At 40.9% G+C, this 26,772-nt stretch overlaps 5 protein-coding genes across 8 annotated transcripts; 1 reads left to right on the top strand and 4 right to left on the bottom strand.

Moving 5' to 3' along the window:
- Window positions 1-1,985: 1,985 nt before the first annotated feature.
- On the bottom strand, window positions 1,986-5,528 carry LOC109853540. Its single transcript, XM_020425759.1, has 5 exons — window positions 5,359-5,528; window positions 5,036-5,107; window positions 2,663-2,785; window positions 2,233-2,334; window positions 1,986-2,127 (listed from the first exon to the last, which is right to left on the bottom strand). Exons 2-5 carry the CDS (start codon window positions 5,105-5,107, stop codon window positions 2,050-2,052), a joined length of 375 nt encoding a protein of 124 aa, XP_020281348.1. The 5' UTR covers window positions 5,359-5,528; the 3' UTR covers window positions 1,986-2,049.
- A 3,799-nt stretch (window positions 5,529-9,327) lies between these two features.
- On the top strand, window positions 9,328-15,160 carry LOC109853546. 3 transcript variants are annotated; one of them, XM_020425769.1, is made up of 5 exons: window positions 9,328-9,347; window positions 12,684-12,881; window positions 13,151-13,345; window positions 13,656-13,802; window positions 14,215-15,160. In XM_020425769.1, exons 2-5 carry the CDS (start codon window positions 12,765-12,767, stop codon window positions 14,722-14,724), a joined length of 969 nt encoding a protein of 322 aa, XP_020281358.1. In that variant the 5' UTR covers window positions 9,328-9,347; window positions 12,684-12,764; the 3' UTR covers window positions 14,725-15,160. The 3 variants fall into 3 exon arrangements, with proteins under 3 accessions (XP_020281358.1, XP_020281356.1, XP_020281357.1); XM_020425767.1 differs by lacking the exon at window positions 9,328-9,347 and adding an exon at window positions 9,372-9,667; XM_020425768.1 differs by lacking the exon at window positions 9,328-9,347 and adding an exon at window positions 10,508-12,206.
- Window positions 15,161-16,477: 1,317 nt separating this feature from the next.
- LOC109853533 lies at window positions 16,478-17,660 on the bottom strand. The gene is made up of 3 exons (XM_020425747.1): window positions 17,383-17,660; window positions 17,073-17,279; window positions 16,478-16,981 (listed from the first exon to the last, which is right to left on the bottom strand). Exons 1-3 carry the CDS (start codon window positions 17,485-17,487, stop codon window positions 16,745-16,747), a joined length of 549 nt encoding a protein of 182 aa, XP_020281336.1. The 5' UTR covers window positions 17,488-17,660; the 3' UTR covers window positions 16,478-16,744.
- Window positions 17,661-19,595: 1,935 nt separating this feature from the next.
- LOC109853548 lies at window positions 19,596-23,065 on the bottom strand. The gene is made up of 2 exons (XM_020425773.1): window positions 22,403-23,065; window positions 19,596-20,554 (listed from the first exon to the last, which is right to left on the bottom strand). The coding sequence occupies exons 1-2, from the start codon at window positions 22,728-22,730 to the stop codon at window positions 20,217-20,219; spliced, it is 666 nt and encodes a 221-aa protein (XP_020281362.1). The 5' UTR covers window positions 22,731-23,065; the 3' UTR covers window positions 19,596-20,216.
- A 1,134-nt stretch (window positions 23,066-24,199) lies between these two features.
- On the bottom strand, window positions 24,200-26,271 carry LOC109853547 (protein lethal(3)malignant blood neoplasm 1). Of its 2 annotated transcripts, none has more exons than XM_020425771.1 (5): window positions 26,031-26,271; window positions 25,818-25,974; window positions 25,572-25,703; window positions 25,267-25,488; window positions 24,200-25,194 (listed from the first exon to the last, which is right to left on the bottom strand). In XM_020425771.1, exons 1-5 carry the CDS (start codon window positions 26,043-26,045, stop codon window positions 24,764-24,766), a joined length of 957 nt encoding a protein of 318 aa, XP_020281360.1. In that variant the 5' UTR covers window positions 26,046-26,271; the 3' UTR covers window positions 24,200-24,763. The 2 variants fall into 2 exon arrangements, with proteins under 2 accessions (XP_020281360.1, XP_020281361.1); XM_020425772.1 differs by having other exon boundaries at window positions 25,818-25,959.
- Between the last annotated feature and the right edge of the window lie 501 nt (window positions 26,272-26,772).

Below are 26,772 nucleotides of genomic sequence, written 5' to 3'. Positions count from 1 at the left end.
ATATCGATATCGACGCGCGTAATGTCATACGTGATATTTGCGCCCTGCGCGAGATATCGATCTCCGATTCGGCCTCGCGAGCGATAGTTGATCAGGCATGCAATTACGACGATGTTCGTTTCGTCATACGCGATTGTACGATTTCAATTGTTACAATCCGTGGCAATGAGCGAATGGCGCGTTAAGAGTTATGGGCATTCGATTCTCCGCGTGAGATTTTTAGGTGGATGACGGCGTAGAAGTGGATGGAATGAGAATCGATGTGAATTTTTCTGACATTTGTAACGCGATCGATTTGACACCTGCTATTGTCATAAGATGATAGTTTAGTTTACACTATGGGAGGAGGGATCGATGATTCTTTCAAAGGTCTTTTCGACCGCCTTTGGAGGATTCGTTCGCGATCTCTTCGTCATCTGTCACCGTGACCGAACCCATCGCGCGAACACACCTCGACAGATACATTTGAAAGATCAATCAGGAAAGTCGGGTGAAAGTGGAACGTCGAGCGTTAATGTCTTGACAAAGGATGTCTGAAATAGAATCGTCGCAGGTGTCACGTACGTACGATAAGGATCCGCGCAAATCTTGGTGAAATGTAGGAAGCTGGTTTTCCTACACACGACACAGGCTCTTTCGTAATGAACGATCGCGAAGAGGTACACAGCGTGATGGTGTCATCCTCGCGTTTTTAATAAAATATCTCGCGCATCAAACGCAACACGTCACTCGCGTGATGTATGCGAAGGTTTTTCCTGCACGTGATAATTGCAACTATCGCGAACTGGTTGAAACAATTAACATACGGTTTTTTTTTATAGTGTGTCATTTCTTTTATTAGAGAACTTATATTTTGTTTCTTTTTTTTTTTTTTTTTTGACGCTTTCTTGACCACTCGAAAAGTCAATGAATCCTTTCTTCTTCTGTCACCGGCCACCAAGGACGCCGCTTCAACATTTCTCGTTTTCTCTGTTTTTCTCTTTTTGCTCGAATTGAGATTCAAGTTGTACTCACCCTCGATCTCGCGGGCTTTCTTCGCGCTCAAGGAAGGTCGAGCACGTGGAATCAGGTTCCGCATGTTTCTTTTTTTTTTTTTTTACATACTGGTCGTCGAAAAGCTGTCGTCCTTAATAATTTTTGTTTGACTTATTGAAAAATTTATGTATTTTCCATCGAAGTGTTTATTTTTTATTTTTATTGTTGCAACAAGTTTTGATACTTTTATAATTTTAAATTTTTTACGTTTACTATTTTATTATAGCAATGAAAGCTGTACGGCGACAATTTAACAAATGATTCAATACACGATGCTGTGAAATATTCGCCACGACATTTATGACGAAATAAAAAAATTCATGTCCGTCCTCGAAATTGCGAAAGAGATAAGGAGCTGTGCGACTGTTTCGCGTAACGAGACGCGCATGTAAAACACAAGTGTAAGTATTGCGTCCGTAAAAAAAAAAAGATAGACAAGTGAGGGTGGGGTCTGGTCAGTCACGACGAGTTCTCACTTTCTATTGTCCGATCATGCCAAGAAATTGTCTCGATGAGAAATTGATTCTTTACCTTCACACACATTCAACGCATCCTCGTTTGCAAAAACTTGGGCAGTTCCGCGATCGATTATCGGAGACAGATTGTTGATTTGCGCGTGTTTCTGGTTCAGGATTTCTTTGTAAGTGTATATATTTGAAATCAATCACTCTCATTTTTTTGAACGTTTTATACAAAATATGTAAAGTTAGGAACATAAAGTGGAATTACAATAATTTGCGAAAAACGGTGATGTTCGGTTTGCGGAAGAGCAACATAACAAAGAATGTCGATTTGTAATTCTTCTCCTCTCTCAATGCAATCTCTATTTTAGTTGTTAAGGATAAGGCAGATGTTCTCACTCTTCCTGCATCGGCAAGACAGAAATTCTTACTCTCAGTCCTACTTCGGATAATGTTAAGCTAGCTGGAGGAGGATTATGTTTGTGTATATGTAAAAAAAGAGTTTATTATTATACAGTTTGTTCAACTAATAGTAAAATATATAGGAGTCGCGTTAAATCTTGTTTCCATTCACGTCTCTGTAGAGCTCGTCATTGTTGCCGTAAAGTCTCGGTGAATCGTTGCAGTCGACCTTAAAAAAAAAAATAATTGAAAACATTGAAAATCAATACGAAATTAAAATCCTTTGTGTGACGTTTGAAAAAAAAAAAAAAAAAATACACATGTGCGCGCGTACCTTAAACCACCAGTCGCAAACGCGAGTTGTTTGACTGAAGACCGTGCCATTTGGACAGAGGAAACTGAACTGACGTCCATTTGGCAAGCACCAATGCCACACCTTGAATCGAACGTTAATTTTTAGCAAGTGTCAAATAAGATGAAACAAAAATTTTTTCTAATTTTCTTACAAGTTTTTTTCAAGTGTTTTTTAAAACCTTTGTATTCCAAATAAGGTTTTAAAAACATCACACGGGTGTAAAAAACCGAAACAATTTGCAAATTACATGTTGAAAGAATAATTCGCAACCAGTCTGTTGCTTTTTGCAACATGTGTATACATAAGATAGCTGATAGCAACGCATTTGAATAATCACGAGGAAACACATTTAAATAATCTCGAATAAATTAAAACGAGATCTATGCGCACGACGACCATATGGACGCACCTGACATCTGGCCTCGGGATCGGCGTAGTAACCAGGTAACTTGCCTCCGCAGGTAAAGGTGAGCCCGAACGGCACCGAGTTGTAAATTGGATAGTCCACGCCAGGTGTGTAGCCGTCCACTTGCTGCAACGTGAGAAATGATGATTATGCGTGCCATATACTCATCGTAGATAACCATCATTTTCCAACAGCTGTCATCAATCCGCGCGCAAATCGTTCTTCCCCCCCGGATCTTGCGCGGAATAAAGTCTCACTGTTTTTTGTATAAATACACACGCGGAGTTCAAAAGGAATCTCCGATTGCGTAATTACCTTGGACTGTACACTTGAGTCTCCGATCTGCATTGCAAATCTGGACGGTTGCATCGGAACAATTAGGGGAAAACGGCGAAACTTGCAGAAGCATAACCACGCGTGTAGCGCGCTGTGCCGTAATTGTTTCGGCGGAACAATAACAATATGTTTCGACACGTATCGTCTCGACAATAGTATGCGGCGCTCATAAGGATGCGCGCCCCGTAAATCGCGTTTCCTCCGTCTTTTTCTTGCACTCGCGCGGTAAGTCATTAAACCTTTTATAGCTAATTTAATTTCATTTTCAATCCACGTCAGTTATATTTTGCGCAAAAAGAAAAACCGGATTAATCACACACAAAATGAAATGTGAATTGCTTTTGTAATTGAACAAAAAATTTATTGCGAACATCTTCAAATTGTGTGACACTTTCGAAACGGAATAAAAAAATGCTCCGTGACACGAGAAGCAGCAATTCTTTTTTTTTAACACAATACGTTTTATATATATATTAATAAAAAACCATTTGAAGATGTTGTGTCAATCCGCGTCTATGTGTTCATTCAGAGCTAAAACAAGGAGGGCCCGTAATGCCAGGATCTTTTTCGCAATTGACTATCAGTCAAAATGGGGGAGAAATAAAGAAGCGGTTGCGACACGACGCGCGTCGGGTCGAAACCGTTCGGTGCGTGCACGTGCCAATGTCTGACCGGAAGTCGGGTTACATTGTTCCTCCCGAGCGGATGCGCATCTCTCCGTGGCTTTGTGCGCGATCTCTTGTTTACGATTTCACGTGTATATATACGTGTATGTACGTATGCAGATGCGCCCGATCCGCATTTCCCCCTCCCGATCGCGCCGAATCCGACTGGTGATTTTAACGCCCGGCGAGAAAGCGGCGTCGGAAAAGCGATATTTATCAGCTGTGTGTTTTGACACTTACAGAGAGAATGACGTGCGTAGACACTATTTGCACACATGAACGGTGATATGTATTTGACAAATTAAGCAAGAGTAATAATTTATATAATTGCGCGTGTGTTACACATAAGACGTAAGAAATAGTAAAGTGATATGAAAATGGTGAACGATATTGCAATGAAATTTTATCAAATTTCGAACACCACAAATAAACAATTGAAATGTCGTTGCAGAACGATGGTGAAAGGGTGTATTACAGCCGTGCGTGGAAGCGGGATAGTGCAAGCGTTGCATAAATTAATTGACTGTCTTATCTTTCCGTTTGTTAGTTTTGCGGCATTGAAGCTGCGGTTGTATATTTCTCATTCTTTATCCCCGATTTTCATCGGTTTCACGGCCATTGTTTCCGGTGAAAATGTCTTCTAATTGGTAATTGCAAGATCCGACGAATATGTCTATGTCGCGTTTTCGTTAAAATTTAATTTAAAAAAAAACTCACGCCATTGTTGATATAAACTACAAATTTAAAAAAAAACTTTAATTAAAAATTAAATCAAACTTAAAAAGTTTAAATTAAACTATAAACCAATTCTGAATGTTTTCAAATGATAAGAAAAATGTTATTTAATTAACGATGCGCAATCTTTCTTATCTTTCAAAATTGATTTTGACATTGTGACGCTATCTCCGAGCGTTCGTGAAAACACGATGGAAATATTCATGAGTTGCGCTTAGAACTTTTAGTTGACTTCACATAATGCGAGAGGCGCTTCTCGCACACGCAGGCGAAAGCATGCGCGTTCGCGTAACACCGGGTTAATTAATGAATTACTTAATATTACCACCTGAAGAGGAAGATGATGCGTGCAGATACACTCAGTGTTATTGTTACGCGATACACCGTGGGAAGCTGCGATGAAAATAATAATTTTGTGCTTTACTTCATCGCTACGAGTTTTGTAAAAATGTGGAGCAACATTTTACGAAATATAACACATTTTCCATCACAACCTTCGCGCACATTGCGTAATCCATCGAATAAAGATACGAAAGTCTTTGCAAAATCTGTGTTGCGACTTGTTGTTGTTATTTGTGAGTTTTGTGAAAATGACGTGCAGAAACACTACAAACAATTGTCACTTGTAATCTTGACTTACCGCCATTGTTTGATAAAGCAAAACCGCGCCGAAAAGAAAAAGGGCGCAGAGGACTTGATACCTCGAAATCATCTAAAATTGTGAAATTTAAGCAATTCAATTATTTTTTATCTAACAAGTAAACAAAAGTTTCTATTTTACCAAATATTTTCACACGAGAAAGATGTATTATTTTATACATGAAAAAAAGTCAAACTAAAGTATTTTATTGAAATTTCTTATTTAGAAGAACGTATTTTAGTGTAAATCGCAATTTTTTTTTAGAGAAGAAGATTAAGATAAAATGAACTAAAAAGAGAAACTGAAGGAGCAGCGTGCCTTACCTTTTTTGAAAATCTGGACCCCTTAGTCTGCAGTATCGTGCTGCGTGGTGATCATTTATCTTGTCGTGTTCTCTGGTCTATTTATTTTCGCGCGGCGGACCACACTTGAAAAAATTGGCGATTTACTGAGATCTACTCTTTGGGTTAACCAGAAGACGACGTTACTCCCAAAGTTTCTTTCTCAAAGGATTGTTCCACGAGGTGGTGGTATATATATGGCTTTAGACATCGGGCCGAGAAAAAGGGGGGACTCTTGAGAGTCTCTCTTTCTTGGGGCTCCCACATCAGACGAACGGAGAAAGAGAAGATCCCAGAGCGGTCGAGGAAGGGATGTTCTTCTGTGGTGCAGCAGAGATTCCTCTTTTACGCAATCGTCTCGTGGTCTAACACCCGTGAAAATATTCGTAACCGCCATACTTCAGGCATTGTGACGTGCTCTTCTTTTTGTCTCTCTTTCTCTTGTCGAGAACTGAAGAAAGTACGGGCGAGCAATTACGATCGCTCTTTATTTTTTTTCACACATCCGAATTGTCTGCGCGCAGATCTGCTAAACTTCCATTTCCACTTTTGCAATCCGAACAGAAAGAGAGAGAGAGAGAGAGAGAGAGAGAGAGAGAGAGAGAGATGTTTATCTTGGGATATAAAAATAATTAATCGGGAGACTTTCGCATAATAATTCTGAGAACACTCGATAAAATAAATTCATTCGATCAAGATACGTTCGATGAATTAATTAATTACTTTTTCTTACTAGAAGTCACATCATGCGCGTCTGATCATTCCGATCGAATTGCAAACAAGCGAGAAAAATTTAGTTTAGAATAAATTTAACAAATTCAACAATTCGCACATAGATTTGATATCTCGTGTCTCGCGAGAAAATTTGCAATTTCCTATTCGCGTCTCTTGTCCGAACGAGAGAAAACAACATGGTTTTCTTTTCCTATCGTAATCAAGATAATATATTCAAATCTCGTTTTTTCTAATCTGTGCGATACGTCGAGAATCGGCGGGAAATATGATTGACGTATCAGTTTGTTACATAAACAATCGAATATCCTTTGGAATGAAACTTGCGCGATCGTATCGGTAATTATTGTTTTGTGTGTCTGCGCTCAAGGATTGAGATCGTCTTTCCGATCAGATATCTCTCAGTTTTTTTTTTTTTTTTTTAAAGATTTTTCCGCAAAAACGGAAACGCTCGTCAACAGGGCGGACCCCGAAATGATTCGTTCCTTATCGCGCAGGATAGATCCAAGGCTGTGCTGTCGCTCAATTCTCATGGCTGTTCATCAAATCGCAATAATCCAACGAATACGAATCTACGCAATCTTTTTTTATTGCTCTTTGAAATATTCTTACGATATCGCACAACAAAGGGACGCGACACACAATTCTCTTATTTTGGTAACTAATCTTTCACCCTGCGAATGAGAGAGACACACGCGCGCGCGCTCGCTAACGCGATCTTTCAGCAGCTACGTCGTTGCGCGCGTAAATTAACGCGATCTATCGCAACGTCGCGATTGCGCAATGCACAAAAGAGAAGACATCGCAAAGTTTCTAAAGTCGTTTTCGATGGAACGAAATAGCGTGTCTTTTTGTTTTTGTTTCTGTGGGACAGCGATGACATTTGCGATGACGAGCCTTGATGCCTCAATTCTGATATACACACGTCCGAGATGTTTCAGAAAACACATATCCTCGATAACGCGGTCAAAGATACGACCTTGAGATTAGGAATTGAGAACAGAATTAAGAACCGCGAAATCCCGCATCGTGCCCGCGATTGAGTCGTTCATTTGCATTCTTTGTTGCGTCTTCCGCTCCGTGCCCCTTAATTTTGAAACACGCCTCGTGCCACTTAGCGATGCGTAATTGGCGTCTTGGCAAGCTTTTTCAGATTGACGTGCAAACTCGAGAGAACCTAACGTCCGGTTACAAATTGTCGATAACTGCGTCATTTTTTCGCTTTTAGACAAAAACAATCTTAGATATTAAATTTCAATTAAAATTTTCGGTCAATCTTCTTTCGTAATTTGTTTTAGATAACAAGTTGTGTGTTAGTTGTGCAATGCGTACACAAACACACAAACACTTTGTTATTTTTATATTATAAAATTATTGCGATGACGAGTGATACATTTCAAGAACAGGAAACAAACTCCAGGAGAGCGCGCGCATCCCTTTGCTTTTTACGGCCGATTTCGCACGGATCGTTGTTGCGGCGAACATTGCGTGCGCACATACCGAGTGCCACCGGGAGCGCGGACCGTGTTGTTCTTAATTAAATTATCTGTCTGCTCGTTAATTAGATATCGGAGCGATTGCAAAATACACGTAACAGCGTGGGAAAGGTCTGTTTATTACTTTTGCGAGATGCGCGAAGCGAAACCAACGCTTGGAAAAATGCCGACGAGCCGTGTCGCTCGGCGAGGAAATGTCTCTCGCTGAATAACCCGTTATTAAGCGCATTTACGTTAGAAAATAAATGTTCCCGATTCGAGAAATCGTTGAATTTGCGTTTAAAAAAAAACGCAAGTCTCTCAAACAATTGTGAAACCAAAAATGAAATCCACTGTTTGCCTTTTTCTACTTCGATAAATATTTTCAATCAAAATTTGTCATGCGCATCAATTTCCGCGAGGAATCCTTCGTGTTCATAAAGTAATTTACATTTGCTCGAAACGCCATTCCCAAGTACAGATACATAAAGCGATGGTCTTCGAAGAAATACTTCTCGCAGCATCTTCGCACGACTTGTTGCGCGCGCTTCACTCACCCGATATAAGCCCCGCGCAATTTCATAACTAGTTGACTTCCGAGCTTCTTTCCTGTCGCCGAATGCCAACAAAGAGACATGAAAGTGATTCTCACGTTTTTACCGCTCGCCTGGCGTCAAATAATTCATCGCGAGCCGAGCGGCGATAGTTTCAAGAGAAAAATTCGCTTCTAGAAAGAGAGAGAGAGACTCCTTTAATATATTTATCGATCAGCAATTATAATCCAGTGACATAACAAACATCTATCCGCGTGTTACAACACACACGTCGTTATTTGTTATTTTAAGCCCAGGAAAATAAATCCGCACGTCAGGATGCATTGTTTTCAGCGATGTGGGCGGGTGATGCACGTCGTCTTCTCATATTTTTAATTAACACGTAAACGTTTACCTGTTAATTACAAGTTCTTGCGTGCGTTCGCTTCATTACGTCATATTACGCAACGCGATTGTGATTAATACGTCCGCGTAAAAAAAAAAAAAAACGGAGACGTAGAGAAAGAGAGAATGAGATGCTCGGTCGAATTACCAAAAAATTACGGCAATATTTTTTTTTTAGAAACATTAAAGTTTCTCGGCGATTAAAATTTCCAGCGCACGTTGTTGCACAACGTTCCGTTTCTGTCGCAGAAATTTTATTGTGTGTTTTAACTTACATAAGTAGCAAAATACGGTGTAAAGATCATAATGGAGACCGAAATGTCGGAAATCGCTCTATGCTCCGCAACGGCGCTAATAATGACCGTCGCGTGGTTATTGCTAAATTTTCATATTGAAGGCGCGCGAAAACATCGAGAGATTTTTTTAATTAATAAATTATCAGCAGCTGTATAATTATTATGCGCGACCATTTAGTTAAGCGTACTAATTATTCTACAGTTTAATTGTGTTCTGTAATAAATACTCGCTGAACTCTCCGCGGCGGCCTCAATTTCAAAATCTCTGTGTCGCGCAAAATCTCTGTGTAATCAATCTCTGCGGCAACAAGAGACGCACCTTATCACCGCAGAGGTTTATTGCAGGTGTAGCGGCCGACAGAAACGTGTGTGTGTGTGTGTGTATGACGTGTACATACGCGCGTGTCGCACTTCTCGTTCCGTTTTATCAGTTCGCGCGGCCACGAACGGGCGAACGGGCGAACGAACGGCAACGCGGCGCGCGTTGTCCCACATTTTCAGTCGCACACACACGACAGCGCATACCGCAGGTGCCTGTCAATCGGACTCTCCTAGAAAATATTTCGCGACGAGAGAGAGAGAGATTCGCGGGACCAGAACCGCGACGAGTCTCGTTGCACGCGGATGCGCCGCGTGTCGCGCGCGATGTTTCCGGAAGCGAGGGCTTTTTCACCGGCCGCACGCCGCAGGTGCGTCGAACGGTAAGATCGAGCGAGCTCCGGCTTGACGATCGCACCTGGGCGGGGTGCGCGCGATCGAATTCCATTCCTCGATTTGGGAAAAACGGGAAGTGTGCGTGTTCTCGTTGCATTTCGTCATGTCAACCACCTCTAGACGTGGACAAGTGAAGGTAAACGATCGCGCGAAACTGACCTGTTTGACACTCGTCGCATCCGGATTTGTATTTGTTTGTTTTGGCGGAGAAACATGATACGGAGATTATGGAATTTCTCACGCGGCAAGATCGATCGATTGATCGATCGATCGAACGAACGGATTTCGTGCGTTCGCATTGTGATTTTTTTCAATCTCGGTAGAGTATCCGTTGTGTTTCGTCGCGCGTTGCGATTTGTTGCAGCCGATATTCATCGCCGTGAGTCCGGCGGCAATCATTATAATTAGCATGCGGCTATTGTTTAAATTAACGATCGATGGCGTCTTGGCCGTCGTAAATTCCTCGCCCGATAGTTTCGCCGCTCGTCTTGTCCGTCCTGGCGCAATCGCACGCATCCCTGCGCATCTTCCATCGTAGTACAATAAGTCGCTTTACGACGAATAATCGCGCGCAATGTGCCCGCGTCGTATATTAATTAACAATGATTGACGGCCGCGTACAAAATTTGCGCGACACCTGCTGGTTTCTTATCGCGCGAGTCTGGTCGCGCAATCGCGAGATATGATAAAGCGACGTCCTGATAACCGCGGCGGTTGTTTGTAATGGAAAATAACAAACGTACGAGAAACGTAAAATAATAATCGTTCGACCGGTGTGATTCATAAGTATAAATTGTTCATTACAAAGTCGGAGAAACAGATTGTATCAGAACTTGTTACCGCAGAAATACATTCTTGTATATCTCCGTTTTAATATTCCGCTTTACGGAGAACCGATTGTTTTATTCGCTGTGTCCTCTGGAACCCGGAACAAAAACACACGTGTACGTGAAAAAACGAATATGGAGAAGAGTTAAAAAATCGATGACTCTGCCGTAAAAAACAAACGTTTCGTTTTACTCGGTTCTTCTCGGTTAAAGTTCGTATCTTTGCGTTTAACAATCGATTTTACTGATGCGCGCGATTGTTGATTTTTCCTCGTCGAATTTGATTTCCGCAGCTCGCCGTTCAAATTCCGTGAGGTCGGAATATACACGACACGCATCGTTAGAACTCCTTCGTGACACGGCTGTAATAGCTTCCGGTCAGACATTCAACGGCGCTCGCTTCCGGTTCCCACCCTTCCGCGCGAGCCACGAGACAGAGAGAGATAGAGAGAGAGAAAGAGAAAACGAAAAGGGGAATTAGTTGATTTCGCGCTGTCAGATATAGTCGCGGATCGCATAACGTCGTAAATTACGCCGGCGTTGGCGGTTTCTTTTTTTTCTTCTGGTCGCGCAAATATACCGATCATGAAATGCGCTTATTGTTGTATTCGATGCGCGCGATCGCTCGCTACGTTAAAATGTTTTTCACGTTTTCTAGCAGAGTCTTCTTTTATATTACGTAAGAGGCTGCGATTCTCTGCGAGACGTCTAGGCTGGTATAACGGCGATCCGCACAAAACCGTAATAACGAGCATAGCGATACTATTTCATCTGCTACCGTTATCAAATCTTAAAACCTTCTTCTCGTTCGCGTCGATCCCGCGACGTTCAAATGCATACTAATTGATTATCGGAAATCGCTTCTAATTTCCCGATGCTAACGTACGTAGCGTGTAAGGAAGCTGGTTTGATCCTTCTCTTTCTCTCTCTTTCTCTTTTGCGTAAGTACATCGGCGGAGATGCTCGCGTTCCTGAAAAATCCGGTTTTGCCAGACACCCGTTGTGTGGATTGCTCACATTGTCAGTTCTGCTATTGTACGCGGGTGTAACTCGACGACAGGTGTACGCGACTGTACACACGGTGTTCCGTAAAAAGAGCATTGTTTTCGCGCATTGTTTTCTCTCTCGTGCTAATCTTGCAACTGTGTTTTCTTGTTAATAAACACGCGATGCAAATAATAATTGTGAGACACGATATTTACTTGAATAAAAAGATTTTCATTGTAATAAATTTATTTTCAGCTGACTTGCCGATAGCTTGATCATAAATTACGTTAAAAAAATGTTTTGTGTGTGTGTTAACTTCTATTTGCGCTAACACAAAGGCAATTCGTGCCAATTTTAGACTCGATGTCAAGTCTTTGTTTTCGCTGTCACGTGTGAAACTTTTATTGCGCCGTTCCGAAATAAACGACGCGCGAACGCGCGTCGTCGCAAGCGCGCGAAGCCCAAACAGAAACACACCGCACCTGTAACGGAATACATTAATGAATCCTTCCTCATCTGACTATCGGTCACCTGACTCATTTCCTGTGGGCTGAAAAAGCCCCCCACAGGCACGTTTCAAATGGTCGATACAATTGTGTCCGGCGCATCCGTCGCCGTAATCACAGACGTGAACAAAAACCCCGTCATTGTCGCTACGCGGTCGCAGAGAACAGCGAAAGTTAAAAGTGAATGTTTGTTGGATTTGCGTTCGAGTGTGCGATATTTGCAAACGTCGGTGTCAAAAAATTGCGCGACTGTAAATTCAACATCAGAAAGATACGCGCGATAATCATCGACGACTTGGAGTGACGTGTAGTCGAGACGCACTTTGATCGAATCGGTCACAATGTAAAGAACAAGGTACTTCGCGTAACCACACACAATTGCATTATAAATAGCACAAATATGTAATTCGATGCGGTACGGTGAAAGAAGGGAAGAGAGAAAAAAAAGCTTGAAACCAGTCCGGTGCAAGGTGCAACACGTGCTGCCCGACAGCTGTTTTCCGGTTCGAGTTTGGACGTTATGCCCATTTTTAATTTCGCGCCCGGGCGCATTCTCAAATAATAATAATTACCGCGTGTGACACACATACACACACACACATACGCGGAGAACTCCCTTGTCAGTTGCAAAGTTAGCGAGTAATTCATCGCAAACGGTTTATTCACGTATGGAGATTCGCATTCCGAGAAACGCGCGGGAGGAAGTAGATCATCATAGGAATTACGCTGACGTCTCGTTTCGTATTTTGCTCCGTTCAGCTCTCTCCGAACTACACCGCGTAATTCTGATCAACGTTGTTTGCGGGTAACATTTATTATGTGTTATTTCCAGCCAATGAGAAACGAGAGAACAAACTGAGGAAAACCGAAGGAAGCGGCTCATTTTCACGTTAACGAGATCGATTTAGCTATCATGGAGGACTTTGGTTTCACGAGAAGGGCCGACAATGTTCTGAACAAGATCCTCGCTGTTAACAACGAACAAACCCACGAGAGAGTTCGCGAGCAGCGAGGATCTTCTTCGACTAAGGTTGGTTTTCGATGTTTACGCAGAAAGAAGTTTTACGTACGATGATAAAAAGATATCCCCAGCTTGAATTGTACAATCTAGTTAAGTTATTAGGAAGTATCGAACAATGTTTAAAACAGGCAAAGTTCAGGATGCGAAAATCGTCGAGGATATCTCGTAGTAACTTGTAAAAAAATATAAAATATTTGAAATTTAAATGGATGTTCACTCCGTGGAAATACGAAAGAAGAAATTGACGAGCTGTCTACAGCTTGATAAAATGCTATTAGACATCGGAAGTCGTTGGTGGTGGTGGTGGATCAACGACTCCAGCGCCTCCGACCGCAGCCGGAAGCGACGGCCGTGAACGCGCGTCAACCGCCGGCGGCTCAGTCGTGTCCAACACGCCGATCATACCGAACGTGGTGGAGTATCATCTCAAAGTCAAGCCTAGTCCACGAAACAGCCGACCCGACAACGTTCCCGTGAGTAATTCTCAAGATTTTCAAAACATAAACTAGAAGAAACTTATGAAATCACGGATTGACATTAATTAACGTTGTTCATTTGCATTGGAATATTTGTTGAAAGATTTTACCGTTGTGAGTTATTTTGTGACCTCCTTAATTTCTGGTACTGTTTGTTTTTCATTTGAGTTGACCAATGTTCGAAATTTTCTTTGGTGGAAACTTGTAATCGCGTTAGACGCGCGAATAGTCGCGCTTTTTTGATTGTTCAAAAATCGATGCGGAACAAATTACGTTAGCGATTTGTAAATAAATAAATGCAAAACAGAGAGACCAGCCTCTGGAAGACATGAAGAAGGAGAAGAATCTGGTACCCGCGGATGATAAGAAGAAAGATCTCGTGACGAAGCTGTCGCGTCTGTCCATCGACAATAACGTGTTCGAGGGTTCCACCGATTTACCTCAGGTGTTTCAGGTATGGTTTTAAAAGGAAAGCCTTGTAAAATCCCAAAGTTCTTGAGCGCTAATATTTACTTTACACATACCTGCTTATATAGAGTCGGAACTTAATCGTATCGCAATACGTTTGGTTTTACCTGTTCTCGCGAGAGAGAACGATATGAGATCACATTGTCGTTCAAAAACACATTTGTTTAATAAAAATTATCTGAAAATTGTTAATTAAAAATTGTATTTAAAATAATCTATATCGACTATTTACATTTCCAATTAATTTTTAAATAAAGTCGTTTTCAAAAAGTAAAAAGGTTTTAGAGACAGACGATGGGGCAGAGTTAAGATTTTAAAGTCCTGATTATTAGGAACTGTATTGTCCTTGGGCGGTCCGTTGGGCCTTTCGGAGATTTAAAACGGGCCGTCTTTCACAGGTGAAGTACCTGGGATCCCACGATGCGAGAGGCCTCTGGGGCATCAAGCACACGAGAAGACCCGTCGATAACATGGTGTCTGCCGCAAAGGCTTTGCCGACCAACACGATGCTTCCTCTGATCAAGCTGGTGGTCTCTCAAGAAGGAGTCGCTCTATTATCGCTGGACAAAAAGAAGCAAGACTTGTCCAGAATGTATCCTATCGAGACGATCTCTTACGGGGTGCAGGATCTTGTTTACACCAGAGTCTTTTCCATGATAGTCGTTCGCGAGACGGAAAATTTCAGAAGAATCTCGCCGTTCGAGTGTCACGGTTTCGTTTGCGAGTCGAAATATTACGCGAGGCAACTGACGTACGCTCTCGCCGCGGCGTTTGAAATTTATTCCAAAACCGTGAAGGCGCAGGAGAAACTGGCCGAGACCGCGAAATGTAACAAGAAGAGATTTGCGATCGATTTGAGAAGTCCCGAAGAGATCGAGGCGGATCTCACGATGGATTCCGAAGCGTAGTTTTTGGATTCTTGTTCGATATTTTATTAGACTAAGCTGTAAATATACATAGTGCACGTGAGAAAAATTTTAAGAACGTTTTTTTAACTTTTAAAAAGAAAAAAAATATTTTTGACACATAGAGCTCTTTTACGAGAAATTTATTTTATGAAACACAAGTTCTTGTTTTGCGCGGTTGCGCATCTTTTTGAGAAAAAAATATTTTAAAAAAGGACGATACAGGGTACAAAGTGTGGGACTAGCTTTCCGGAAGAGTATTATCACATTTTTATCATTTTTATCATATAAATATTATTTATATTTAATTTTTATGCAAGATTATTATTTCTATATTCTTTTAAATACCGTGTGATTTCCGTGAAAAACCTGTACATATATTTATTTAAACTCGAGTTTAAATAGAAAATAAATAATATATTTCTTATAAAGTAAAATATTAATTATCTTAATGTCACGGAAAAATATTCAGAATATATTTTTAATTAAATTTTGAAAAAGATTTAGTATAATATATTTAATTACAACAAATTTCAGGTATTTAATTATTAATACGTGTGTGCATACAAATAGAAAAAATTTAATAGGTAAGTTTATGTACATATTTGCAGATAAAAAAAATCGAAATTACTTATAATAGATACTCGTAAATAGTACATAGAGTCAGTATATATTTTTATATTATAATATATTCTCTATTATGAAATTTTTAATCACTTATGTAACATAAAAATCGCATTTACACATACGTCTTGTTACGGATTGATGACACAATCCAAAAACAAAATATTTTTATCATCAGAGTGTTATTTCTAATAATGGATATGAGTGTTTTGACATAATTGTTGCTTGTTTTTTATTACTTGTATCGGCATTGCGCGAAGACGGGATAGGCTTCGCCTATCCGAGACATCATATATGGCTAGCTATCCAAAGATATCGAATAGAACGCATGATTAAACGCGTGAGTTGTTGGACGATGCTACGAGCGTCGCGACGCGACTTGTGCGATTTCATGAAAATTTGTATGACGAATCGAACGATGATTTTGGATTTACTTCTAGCCGGTTTACGTGTGCGTGTGCGTGTGTTTCTTTAGTTTAAGTCATTTCACGAGAACTACATTGTAATATCAGTAATGAAAAGAAAGTATTCGGAGATTCTATCGATTATATATCGATTCGAAGATTTTGTCTTTAGGGTGGCTCTTATTCATTTCTGATGTAAAATTTTTTTTCAAAATAAGAGCCACTCTATTTTGTCTCGATACTCTTAATGCAATTTTATAATATCTTATATACATATATAGTTTTTAAATATTTTTTCTCTATATGTAAGTGTTACAAAGGACCAATATCAACACATATCAATCGGTTATAAGAACATAGTGTCGCCAACGACACTATTTTATTATATGTTGTACATATATATATATATATGTTATTTTGTAAATTTTATATAATCTTTTTTCATTCTTTTATTCACTTTCGCATTGCGCTTGCGACATCATCGCGTCACTTTTACGCAGCTTAGGCTTGGGACATTCGTGTAACGTTCTTCTTATTACTTTATACTGCGAGTATCAGGTGAATATATTTGGCCTGTATACTCTTAGCAATATTTACTTCAACGTAAAAAACTTTACTTCGACATTAGTAATCTTAGCGTCTTTTTTGTTTCTCTATTCTCTTTGTGTGCTACAAATATATGTACAAATGCAGGAAGATAAAAATATTTGCAATGGTTCAACGACATCTTTTATTTTATTCCTTGAATAATTACATAAGAGACATAATTGTTCGATATATACTTTTTTTGCGCACGATTATGCAATATGCGATATTTAATTTTTATCTACTCGCGATCATCTTAAACATTAAATGAGCATTTAGTCAACTTCGATTGTGGCAAGTTAAATTTGTTTTTTTATTTAAATCGCGATTGTGCTGGCCAGCTATAATCACGATCATTTTGTAGGACAGTGTGTTTTCTTCAAACAATTTGAGAAAAAGTATATCTTCCCTTAGAGAGAACGTTGAAACGATCTTTCCCGATCCGTTAGTCTCAAATTTCTCGGAGGTTTCTTCGAGATCGTTTCCACTTCAGATACAGAAATCTTTGTGGAGTTTTGCTTCCCTCGATCCTGATCCGCCTCCTCCTCTTCCTCCACTTCTTTTCCGATCTCTTCGTTCAACGCGTAATATTTTTCCGACTCCTCGCAAGGTATCGAGCTTTCTGTTTGCGTGCACACAAATGTTGCCTACAAATAGAAATTGTTTTATGATTCAAATACGATTGATTAATTTTTTGGAGAATTTAAATCAAAAGTTAAATATCTTTTGATTGATTACCTGATTGAAAACTGTCTCAGCGGGGCAGATGAAGCTCCATCTGATCGAGCTTCTCGTTTGGGGCATGCACACGTGAAATAGTTGACAGTCGTTGTCCATGTCGGCGTAATATCCATAGATTCTGTCCTGGCACGAGAACGTGTCGACGATGTTATCGCGGATGAGCGTCGCGTTGTCGGGAAGCAGCAAGCCGCCAGTTTTGTTATGCTGAAAAAAAAAAATCAATTGCGAACTTCCGCGTTATGACAAATCCACGTTCGGATTTCGAAGAATTTGCGACATAAAGCAGAAATTGCTGCTGCAAAAAAACCTTAAACACCGGGACGGGTCTCTTGGTCTTCGACTGCTGCGGCAAGCTCAGAGCGATCGCAACGAAACCGAGAAGCACCACGGCGAAGAGCTTCTCCCACACCATGATTGATCTTGATGCGCCGCAAAAAAAGTACGTGTCTTCTGTAACGAAGCGAGCACGTGCGATTTTCGTCGATCGATTCGTTGTCGTTTTGTCACCGCGATTCTCGACAAATGAGATACCGTGTTCGAGAGCTCTGTGTTCGGGAATCTTGGAAAGACTGATGATGTGGTCCGCAGAAGGGTGTTATATAGCGAACTGCGCGTGTAAGGATCTTGAATATTGTATGAATGGCCGATTCTCGCGGTACGCTGAAATCAGTAAGTACATCACGTTTGGTCTGCCAATGACCATCGTCAGACGTCCACATCATCCTCGAAGGCCCGATGCAAATGCTTACGGCTTGATAATATACTCATTTGGCGATTTTTATGTGTTTCACTCTCGGAAAGCGCCGTAAGAAGAAGCGCCGCGGAAAGAAGCTTCTGAATGCATATCATCGTCTTGTGTCGTTGGCGATTCTATTTACGTAGACGCGAAGTATGCGAAAAAACGGTTTTTTTTTTAATTCAATGATTTCACAGTTACTTGTTGTTGATCTGCTGGTGTAACTTAAATTAAAGCACAATTGCGCGAGAATTAAAATATCGAGTGACATTGCGGATATTTATCTTCGCGGATTTCCGCGTTCTTGAACTCGCGACATTTTGGGACTTTGCAAGCGATACAACGCATACAAAACAATTTGTGCTTCTCGAAACAATGTAGTTTGCAAAAGCTTTAAAATACACATTGATAATCTAGTGAGACATTAACAGTCAGAGATGCGTCCTTCTATAGAGAAAGGATAATTTCTAAAAAGAAGCGCGCTGAATCGTCTATGAGGGTCCTCAAGAGATGACATGCAACACCCGAAGGCCAGATATCAATTACACGCGATGGGAATAAATGTGCCGAAACGCACCGAAATTCTTACGTGACCAATTTCTTTTACGATTTAAATCTTCGCTTTTGGATCGTAACTCTTTCGCATCGCACACATCTCTTGTGTCTTACACGTTTACTCATGTCGCTCGTATAACGCGACACGCTAATCTCATTCTCAGAGATTGGCCAAGTTCCAAAGTAAAAAAAAAAACGTCAAAAAATGGGGGGCAGACGCGCAACTTCGGCCGTCGAAATTCGAGGGCAGCCCCGAACAAACCTTATCTTCGTTAAGGTCGGCATTTCGTCGGGATAAGAATACTTAATGATTTTTACTGTGCTATACGTGCGAGTAAACGATTACGAAATCGCACTTGTTTCTGATGATACTTCATAAAATATGTCATAAATTATATAAGATATATTCTATATATATATAATATATATATATAAATATGTAATATATTAAATATATATATTTTATAAACATAATATATTCTATACATATATTCTGTATATATGTATATGTATTTGTACTTTCTGTAGATCACTTAATATGTGTGCCACAGTTTTTAACCACACCAGATCTGCAAAATATTTAAAAAAATGTATTTGTCAATAAATGCAAAAAAGATAATATAAGAAAACGTTCAAAAAACTAAATTTCCCACACGATATAATTTCTTTTTATCTGTGACTTGTTTTAATAATTAAATTAGCGTGTGGTTTACTTTATTTTTTAAATTTTCATAAAAATAACATACTGTTATTTACTGTTTATAATTTAAAAAAAAAAATTGTAGAGAAATATATGTTTTTTTAGAAGATGCGCGATTGTCGGTGCACTGATGGCGCCACACAATCGCTGCATATCTCGTCTGCTTATCGTTGAATTGACCAGTAACAAGGTGAACACCCTGATCGCCGTTCTTTGAGGATTCCAGTCACATTGTCCGTCTCGCTATGACAAAGAATACAAAGATTTCGGGACGGTCTATCGTTGAAGAAGGTTGTACGACTCAGAAACCCACGTCGAATTTTCTCTCTGCTGGGACATGAGTTTTCATCTCTGCTTCTTGCTGTCGTAATGTCTTTGCTAAAATGATTCTTTGATTTTTTTTTTATCGTGTTTCGAGGTTTTTTGCTATTTGTTCTCGTCAATTGAAAGTATTGATCATATTCAAAATTATTTTTCATAAATAAATACAATAAATAGAATACAGTGTTAAAAAAAAATTTAGACAATATATTACATACTCGTATAGTTTATTATGAAAAATTTTAGTACACGTACGTGCTTCTGTAGAAAATGCTGAGTCGGTATTACAAATTGTTATCGTTGTATAAAGAATGTTTCGCGGGGAGATACAGTAATTTTGTATTATTATTACGTCACATGGTAAACATTCACACAAGTGACATTACACTTAAACCTATCTGCGTTTATGAGTCTGTGAGTCACGATACGAGTAGTATAGCATGTTCTACAATAGCTTGATCTTGTACAACAATTCTTCGCGTGGCGAGCTAGAACAGGTACTCGTAAGTAACTTTGGTATAACTTAAACTAGAAATATATATATATATATATACTCTATTTTTCATATATGCAATAAATTACTTTTACAATATATTCAAAGAACACGTTGGCGCACGATGCGATAAATTATATAAATAAGTACACAACATAAATATCGACGATGTATTTCAAAAAATAATATTCTGCGGCTCCCTTTCAGACTAAATTCTACAATAAATAAAACCTGCAATTGTTTGACTTGCGTGTTTGATTTGTCTTTGAATTTCTTCGCAAAGTCGTTTTACCGTCTTCTCCGGGTATGAGAAACTCGCGCGCGATTGTCTCGTTATCATTGCGCGGGCACGTAAGCGCGATAAGCGATTTCCTGAGGCGTCTCGTTCGACGATCTTCCCCAACCGTGATCGTGATCGTCGTGCTCGTAGTGATGCTGATGCTGCGCGTGCTCGTAATAGATGACTTTGGCGGGCTGATTCTTCTTTATCTCGAGCCAAAACCTGGTTGCGTTCAGTATCAACGAGAGAATCGCGATGATGAAGAACTTCATCTGGAAGTGCGTGCTGACGAGTTGCAGCAGCAGACTGATCTTCGCCTTCATCAACATCGCCATCCCCATAAGTCTCTGCACGTACTTCTTCTTCTTCTTGTCTTTTTTGCCGCGAGCCTCTTCTGAAAAAAAATTTCACACTCATTTTGTCGTGCGAAAACTGTTGTCCGCAAAATAAAACGCGCAAAGAACATCGCGAAATAATTGAAGATGATTTGCCGTCGCGAGAGAGCGTTTCTGAGGCAAAAACTTTGAGAAAAAAAAATGATACGTAAGTGCTCCTACATTTATTCTAGATTTAATCAGGACGAAATTTCGCGCGAGAGAGTTAATCCGAAGATGAACATGGTGAGGACACGTAGTTGACCCATAAACCTTAACTCGAAACGAACTTCGTCTGATTTACGAGGGGAGCCGCCACGTCGAACGACTTTCTTTAAAAAAAAAATTAAGTCAACGTTTTCGTGGCCGAATTTTCTCGCAAATACATCGCGCGTTCCACCGACTAAATCCGCGACAACAACGATCACTAATACTTCAGCCTTGTTTTGCGAACGTTAAATATAAATCATTCCGAATTAGTGTAATGTCAGTCGAATTACTCCATTCGTCGTCGACAATTTGCTCGGAGAAGTACCGTATAATTTTTTTTATATGCTCCAAAAGAGATAACGAAGATAATGCTGGCGGTACCGTTACTGTCTGTCTGTCCGAGAATTTTTTGGCGTTAGTAATTAAAATCTCGGTCAAAACGAATTGTACGAATAAAAATTCGTTTTATCAATGAAAATTTGACGCTTGCCGATCATAATATTTGTTTGTTTCTTCTCGTACGCGAGGTTGCCGGAAAAAAATCGCAACGCGATCTGTACCGTTACTCTCTCGATTTGCTTAAGTCGAACGATTTAATTGACAGTGTCGGACTGACAATGTCAACGACACGCGAGCACAATCACGTGCACGTACGCGAGGCATTTAAACAGTTAGCCATCGAATGGGACCGATCGCGCGTTAACTTTGCGGTTTACTTTGTGTTCCCGACAGCGTTAGTTCTGATTTACGCACGCGATTGCGCCCAACCGACGTTAAACATTACGTATGCAAATACGGAACGGGGTTCGTTCACCTTTTGCCGTCGCAATGCCTGCGTCTGAAAAACTCGCGCTCGTCTTGTTGTGTCAATGCAATTTGCTTTGTTCGCGTGATCCACGATACACGGCTCGGTCGAAACATCCATTCATAGATCTCATTCACGGTCGTTTCTCGATATTTACTATTTCCTTCCCCACGGGCACTGTTGGCACGGTTCTTCTGTTTACAACGCTAGATATGTTTCATTGATTGAATTATAAGAGCGCGAAATAATTATAACCGTCCTATAATTTCATACGACATTTTTTCATGGCGAGTCTTTGGAAACGATATCGAACTGCAAGTAGAGAGTCGTCTCTCTTCAACAAAGAGTTACTGTTACCACAAGCGAAGATCATTTTTCAAATTGCTTCTCACATCCGTTTTTCTCCGGTTTACTTGAGAGACCGTGTCGACAAACAATAGCGTCGTTTTAAGGAAAACTGGTAAAGACACGTAACGGGGAAGAAAATCGGCACAGCGAAGTTTTCAGTAGAACCTGACTTCCTGTTCTTCCACATCTCTCCGCTGAAGAAAGAGACTGCGAGTAATCGGTAAGAGCTAACCGACTTTGTTCAACGGTGCTTCTCCGAAAGCGCGAATAAGGATCTTCTTCGTGTGCGCAAGCGAATTTATTACGATGCGTTTCACGTGTCGACCTCAGGAATCCGAAGCAGGAAGGCGATGTCTGCGGTTCGATCATACGACGTACCTTTTGATTTATCATTGGTTCGAGAACAACAAGATTTTGTGTGACTTTAACAAATTTTTTCGACGTATGAACAAAATCATTTTCTCGCCGATGTAATTTTTTTATAATTTTCCCGTGTGTTTCTTACCTATATTCTCGTCCTGAACCTCATCTTCCTCAACGATTTCTTTCGCGCCGCTCTCCTGCAGGTCGTCAACGATCTCCGCGATCATCGTGCCAGCTTGCTCGATCACCGCGCTCATCGGCGGCTTGTTCTTTTTGCCGGTGACTTCTACTTCGATTCGGTCCAAGTCGCGGGCCAGTCTTGTCCTGAGGCAGTTTCCGGCGTTGTCCTCGAACATGCATTCTAAAATGCCGACGTCATCGTCGTCAGAGTTAATATCCTGCGTTGTCTCCTCACAGTGAACGTACGCAGCAAATCCAAGAACCAACAAGATCCACACGATTGCTCTCATAGTGACGTCTGACTTCGTCGATTTTTGTTTTTCGCCGACGACCCGGACGCAACTAAAAATCACCACGAAAATCGCGACCGTCTGGCGAACCACCGCGTCCGTCACCCTCCGGTTTTTTTCTGATCTTGACCGCCGACCGTGGCCTTGGACCGTGTGTCACAGATTCGAAGTGGTTGTGAAGCGTGCGTGGTCGAACATATATGAGTGTCCCTTCCATCCCAACTTCCGCCAATAGTGGGTTTGGTTTCACGCGAGTCCAGTGTGCCACCCCCCCACTGTGGTGGCTGTCGTCCTGGACGAACAAGACCTCTCGGGTCTCACCGCGGATTCGTGTTTGTGAATGAAAAAGAATTCGGATATTGCCGATAAATGGTATCGATACGACGTGTCTTTACGCGAATAATTTATGCGACAACTTTCGTTTTCTCTATGTTATATTTCGCGAAACTTCTTGTCTCTCTCGTCTATAATTTTTCTCATTTCTATTGTTTCTTATTTGTCTCTCGTGGACATTTTCTTCAACGTTTGCAAAATAGAAATAACGTCGAGTTTTATTGAAATTAGTATCAAACTTTTTCGGTTGAGAAAATGGAGAAAAATTAAAAAAAAATACTTTTTCTTGCGTGCTAAATTTTACAAGAAGAAGTAAACGAAATTTATAACAATCGTGACAACAATATTAAAGCGGTAATCCACTTGGCACGATACGTGAATCGACAACGAGAATCGACAAGGATGCTAATACAACCCAATTTCCACCACTTTTATCGCCGTTTCAAGAACGGAGAAGATATCAAAATCGCAGTGAAATCGGCACTTTCGGAAAACGACCGAATAACAGACTGGAAGTTGTTGACGTGATAAAACGACGTTGTAAAATGACGTTTGAACATTCGCTGATGTGTTCTTCGTAATTGTTATTGCACACGTACTTGGTTTGATCTATTACACTCGATTATCTCAGCCGCGACGACATTGTATTTCGTCTCGGTTCGTTCACAGATATGTTTCTCATTTGAAATATTACTTGTTAGCGCTCATTCGCGATTACCATAAGAATGGCGTTCCGCTTTTTAGACGTTTAGAGCTTCGTGGTCACGCGTGCGCCCGACTGTCACAACGTTTCTCAATGGCTTTTGCCGTGCGTTAATTAACCGCAAACACGAATGCCGATACGTGCGACCGTATCCATTTCGTGAATTATGCATCGATCAATCCGAGTATGGAATCGCGTCACCTTTCGCCGTCGCGCGATTATATTCGCCCTTTTGCGTATTTTGCTCGCGTCGTCGATTTAATCGCCGATTACACGATGTAATAGGCGATCACGACGTACGATCGGTCGCGCATACGTGAGATTGCGCGAAACTGTCATAAAAGCGAAAATACGGCTTATCCGCGTAAAGGTCCTCCCGTGCGGACATTCAACATGTTTATTCACTAAAAATGTTCCTCGCAAAAATTCCACATACAGGCCCCGTCTTACGCGCGACCGTAACGCTTCGGGAAAAACAGCAATCACGCAAAATCTAGGAATAAAATACTTTTGTAGAACGAAATTTCAGCATCGTATAAAACTTTACTATCGTAACCCGCTATCTCCCGTTATTTATGTGACAGTTTAATCATTGTTTGTTCCCTAGGAAGATGAATTTTGTCTTATCATCTTTGAAACATCTGGCCGATGCAAGCGAATGCTGAACGCTTGACTTCTCTGTATATAAATCACATGTGTTTATTGCTGTATATATATTTACGCAAACGCAAAAGTAATTCTGACCGAATTTTTGACCGGTTTAACTGCTTTTTGTTTCGCACGCCGAGTGCGCGATCTTGTTAGAATTCCTGTTAGAAATTGAAGACAAATTTAGTGAAACATCACATTTGTTTACGTATATTGTCTGAGTTTACCTTATATTTTTATTAAAAAACACTTAAATACATATGTAGGTTAGTGTTGTAGAAAATAGCTGTGGAAAAGATGGCGGCTAAAAATTTTGAGATAAAAATTGGAATTACGTGAGAGAGTGACCTCACGACCAGTACCAACGAAACAAGTATCCTTTGAGGCCGTGCTTCTCGCTGGTCGTGTTCGCTTGCGGAAAGAACGTGATGTTGGGCTGATGTCCGAATTCGTTTGACAGGTACCTCACTTGCGTGTCGACACCGTCTTCACTCAGCGACCGATAACTACCGTTCTTCCTTCCGTCGCGATAGCCGTCCTCGTTATGGCCGTGCGACGTTATCGTGTAGTTGAACCGATAGTACAGATCGTTTGCCATCTTTTCCAGAACCCGATCGCTCACGACGATTTTCTTATCTTCGGACAGCAGCTTCTTCGCAGCTCGCACCATGCTCGTCACAATGTCTCCCGTCGGCTGGCTCTTCGCTTTCGCACTGTCTTCCTTCTGGATAATATGAGGTTTTCCTTTTGGAAGGAAACTCTTGGAAGATGTTATATTCGCTGTAGAGAATCAAAACGCGTTGATTTTTTTTTTAACTGTTTTATTCCAAGTAAATTTTTCACTTTTCTCACCTCGTTTCACGGTTTCCGTCAACGTCCTCATCATCTGCTTTATTATCGGATCCATTTTTTTCTGTAGCGGCGATTCCGTGGTCACCTTTGCAGGTTTCGGCCGATTGTCCTCCTGTTTTCGGGGTATCGGGATCTTGCAGCCGGCGCAGGCTTTCGCCACGGCTTCCAGCAACTTCTTCGCCGCTTCCGGTCGGTCCTTGAATATTTCTTGCGCGTCTTTTACTTTGAAACACGAAGATAAGAACGTTCCGAAATTAAGCAAATCTGATTTCTCATTGTTTCGCTTAAACAAAATGCGAGCTTACAACTCGTTATTTTCCGGTTTCTTTGTCTGGTGATGATAAAGTCGCCGTTTTTGTCAGTGGCGTATCCAGTCTCGTGATAAACGCCGTCGGCCGTGATGAAACCGTATTCTCCGGTAATGAGTCCCTCGGCATCTCGACAAAAGTGTCACACTCGTTATTTGATTTGAAGATTATTTAACAAACGTGTTCGCGTGCGACAAAAAAAAATCTCCGCGTTTTACTTTAACTTCTCTAATTGGTTACTACCTTTCTTCTCGTATCTGTGCTGGAAGTCAACGATGTTGAAGGAGAACTCGTACGGTCTGTTCGCGTTGTCCGCGGCGACAGCGCGACGCTGCTGCGCGAATACCAGCAGGACACACAGGCACAGAAGATCGCACCATCTCGTCTGCAACGAAAATTGCTTCGAAACAACTGATAACGCTTTTGCATTTTCTTAGGTCGGCCTTGGATTCTCACCACGAAGGACGACATCCCGCGGAGGAGAGAGCCCTGCGGCTTCGAGTACGCGCGACCGAATGATATTATAAGCGCGGCGTCCCGCGAGCGTGCATTGTCGGTGACGTAAGAACGGGCGAGAAAAATCCTCGCTCGTTTTCTCCGCGGATTATCTTACGATCCGACACGAGGGAGGAGACGGAGCCCGAGAAGGAAGAATCCGTTGGAGACCTTTGACGGATTTTTCTCGAATAAATATGCTTTCACGTTCCACGTTTCAAGTTACTTGATTGAGAAATAATTACACAAGCATCAGTAACTGCTGTAACTCGTCAAGGATCGAACATGTCGCGCCGTATAATTTTATCTCGTATCTACAAAGTTGCACCGTGCAACGTCAACGATGACATGTGTTTCAGAAAGTGACACAAAATAGTGACACGAATACGCGAGAAAAGTTGTTAATATTTAGATTCTTCAAGTTGTTCGAAGACAGCACACACACCTTTGTTGCGAGAACACTAATATGTTTTTTTTTTTTGCAGAAAGTCACTACTTTCATTTTAAAAGTAGAAACCAATGTTGTGACAGCGATTGTCAAATTTTACATTACTAGTACAACACAGGCGCGCGCTACGCGCACGCTATTGTTATTTTTATTTAACGTGTTGTCAGTGAACACAACCTGTCACCGCGATGACAGATAGTATATACGTCTTATAAACCATATAATACACATATGAGAAATGTCAGAAATAACGCA

Source organism: Pseudomyrmex gracilis, unplaced genomic scaffold (genome assembly GCF_002006095.1).
Source record: "Pseudomyrmex gracilis isolate BER0280 unplaced genomic scaffold, ASM200609v1 scaffold_50, whole genome shotgun sequence".
Classification (NCBI taxonomy): domain Eukaryota; kingdom Metazoa; phylum Arthropoda; class Insecta; order Hymenoptera; family Formicidae; genus Pseudomyrmex; species Pseudomyrmex gracilis.
Note: the sequence above shows the minus strand (reverse complement) of the source record. Positions and strands in the feature narration are given on the sequence as shown.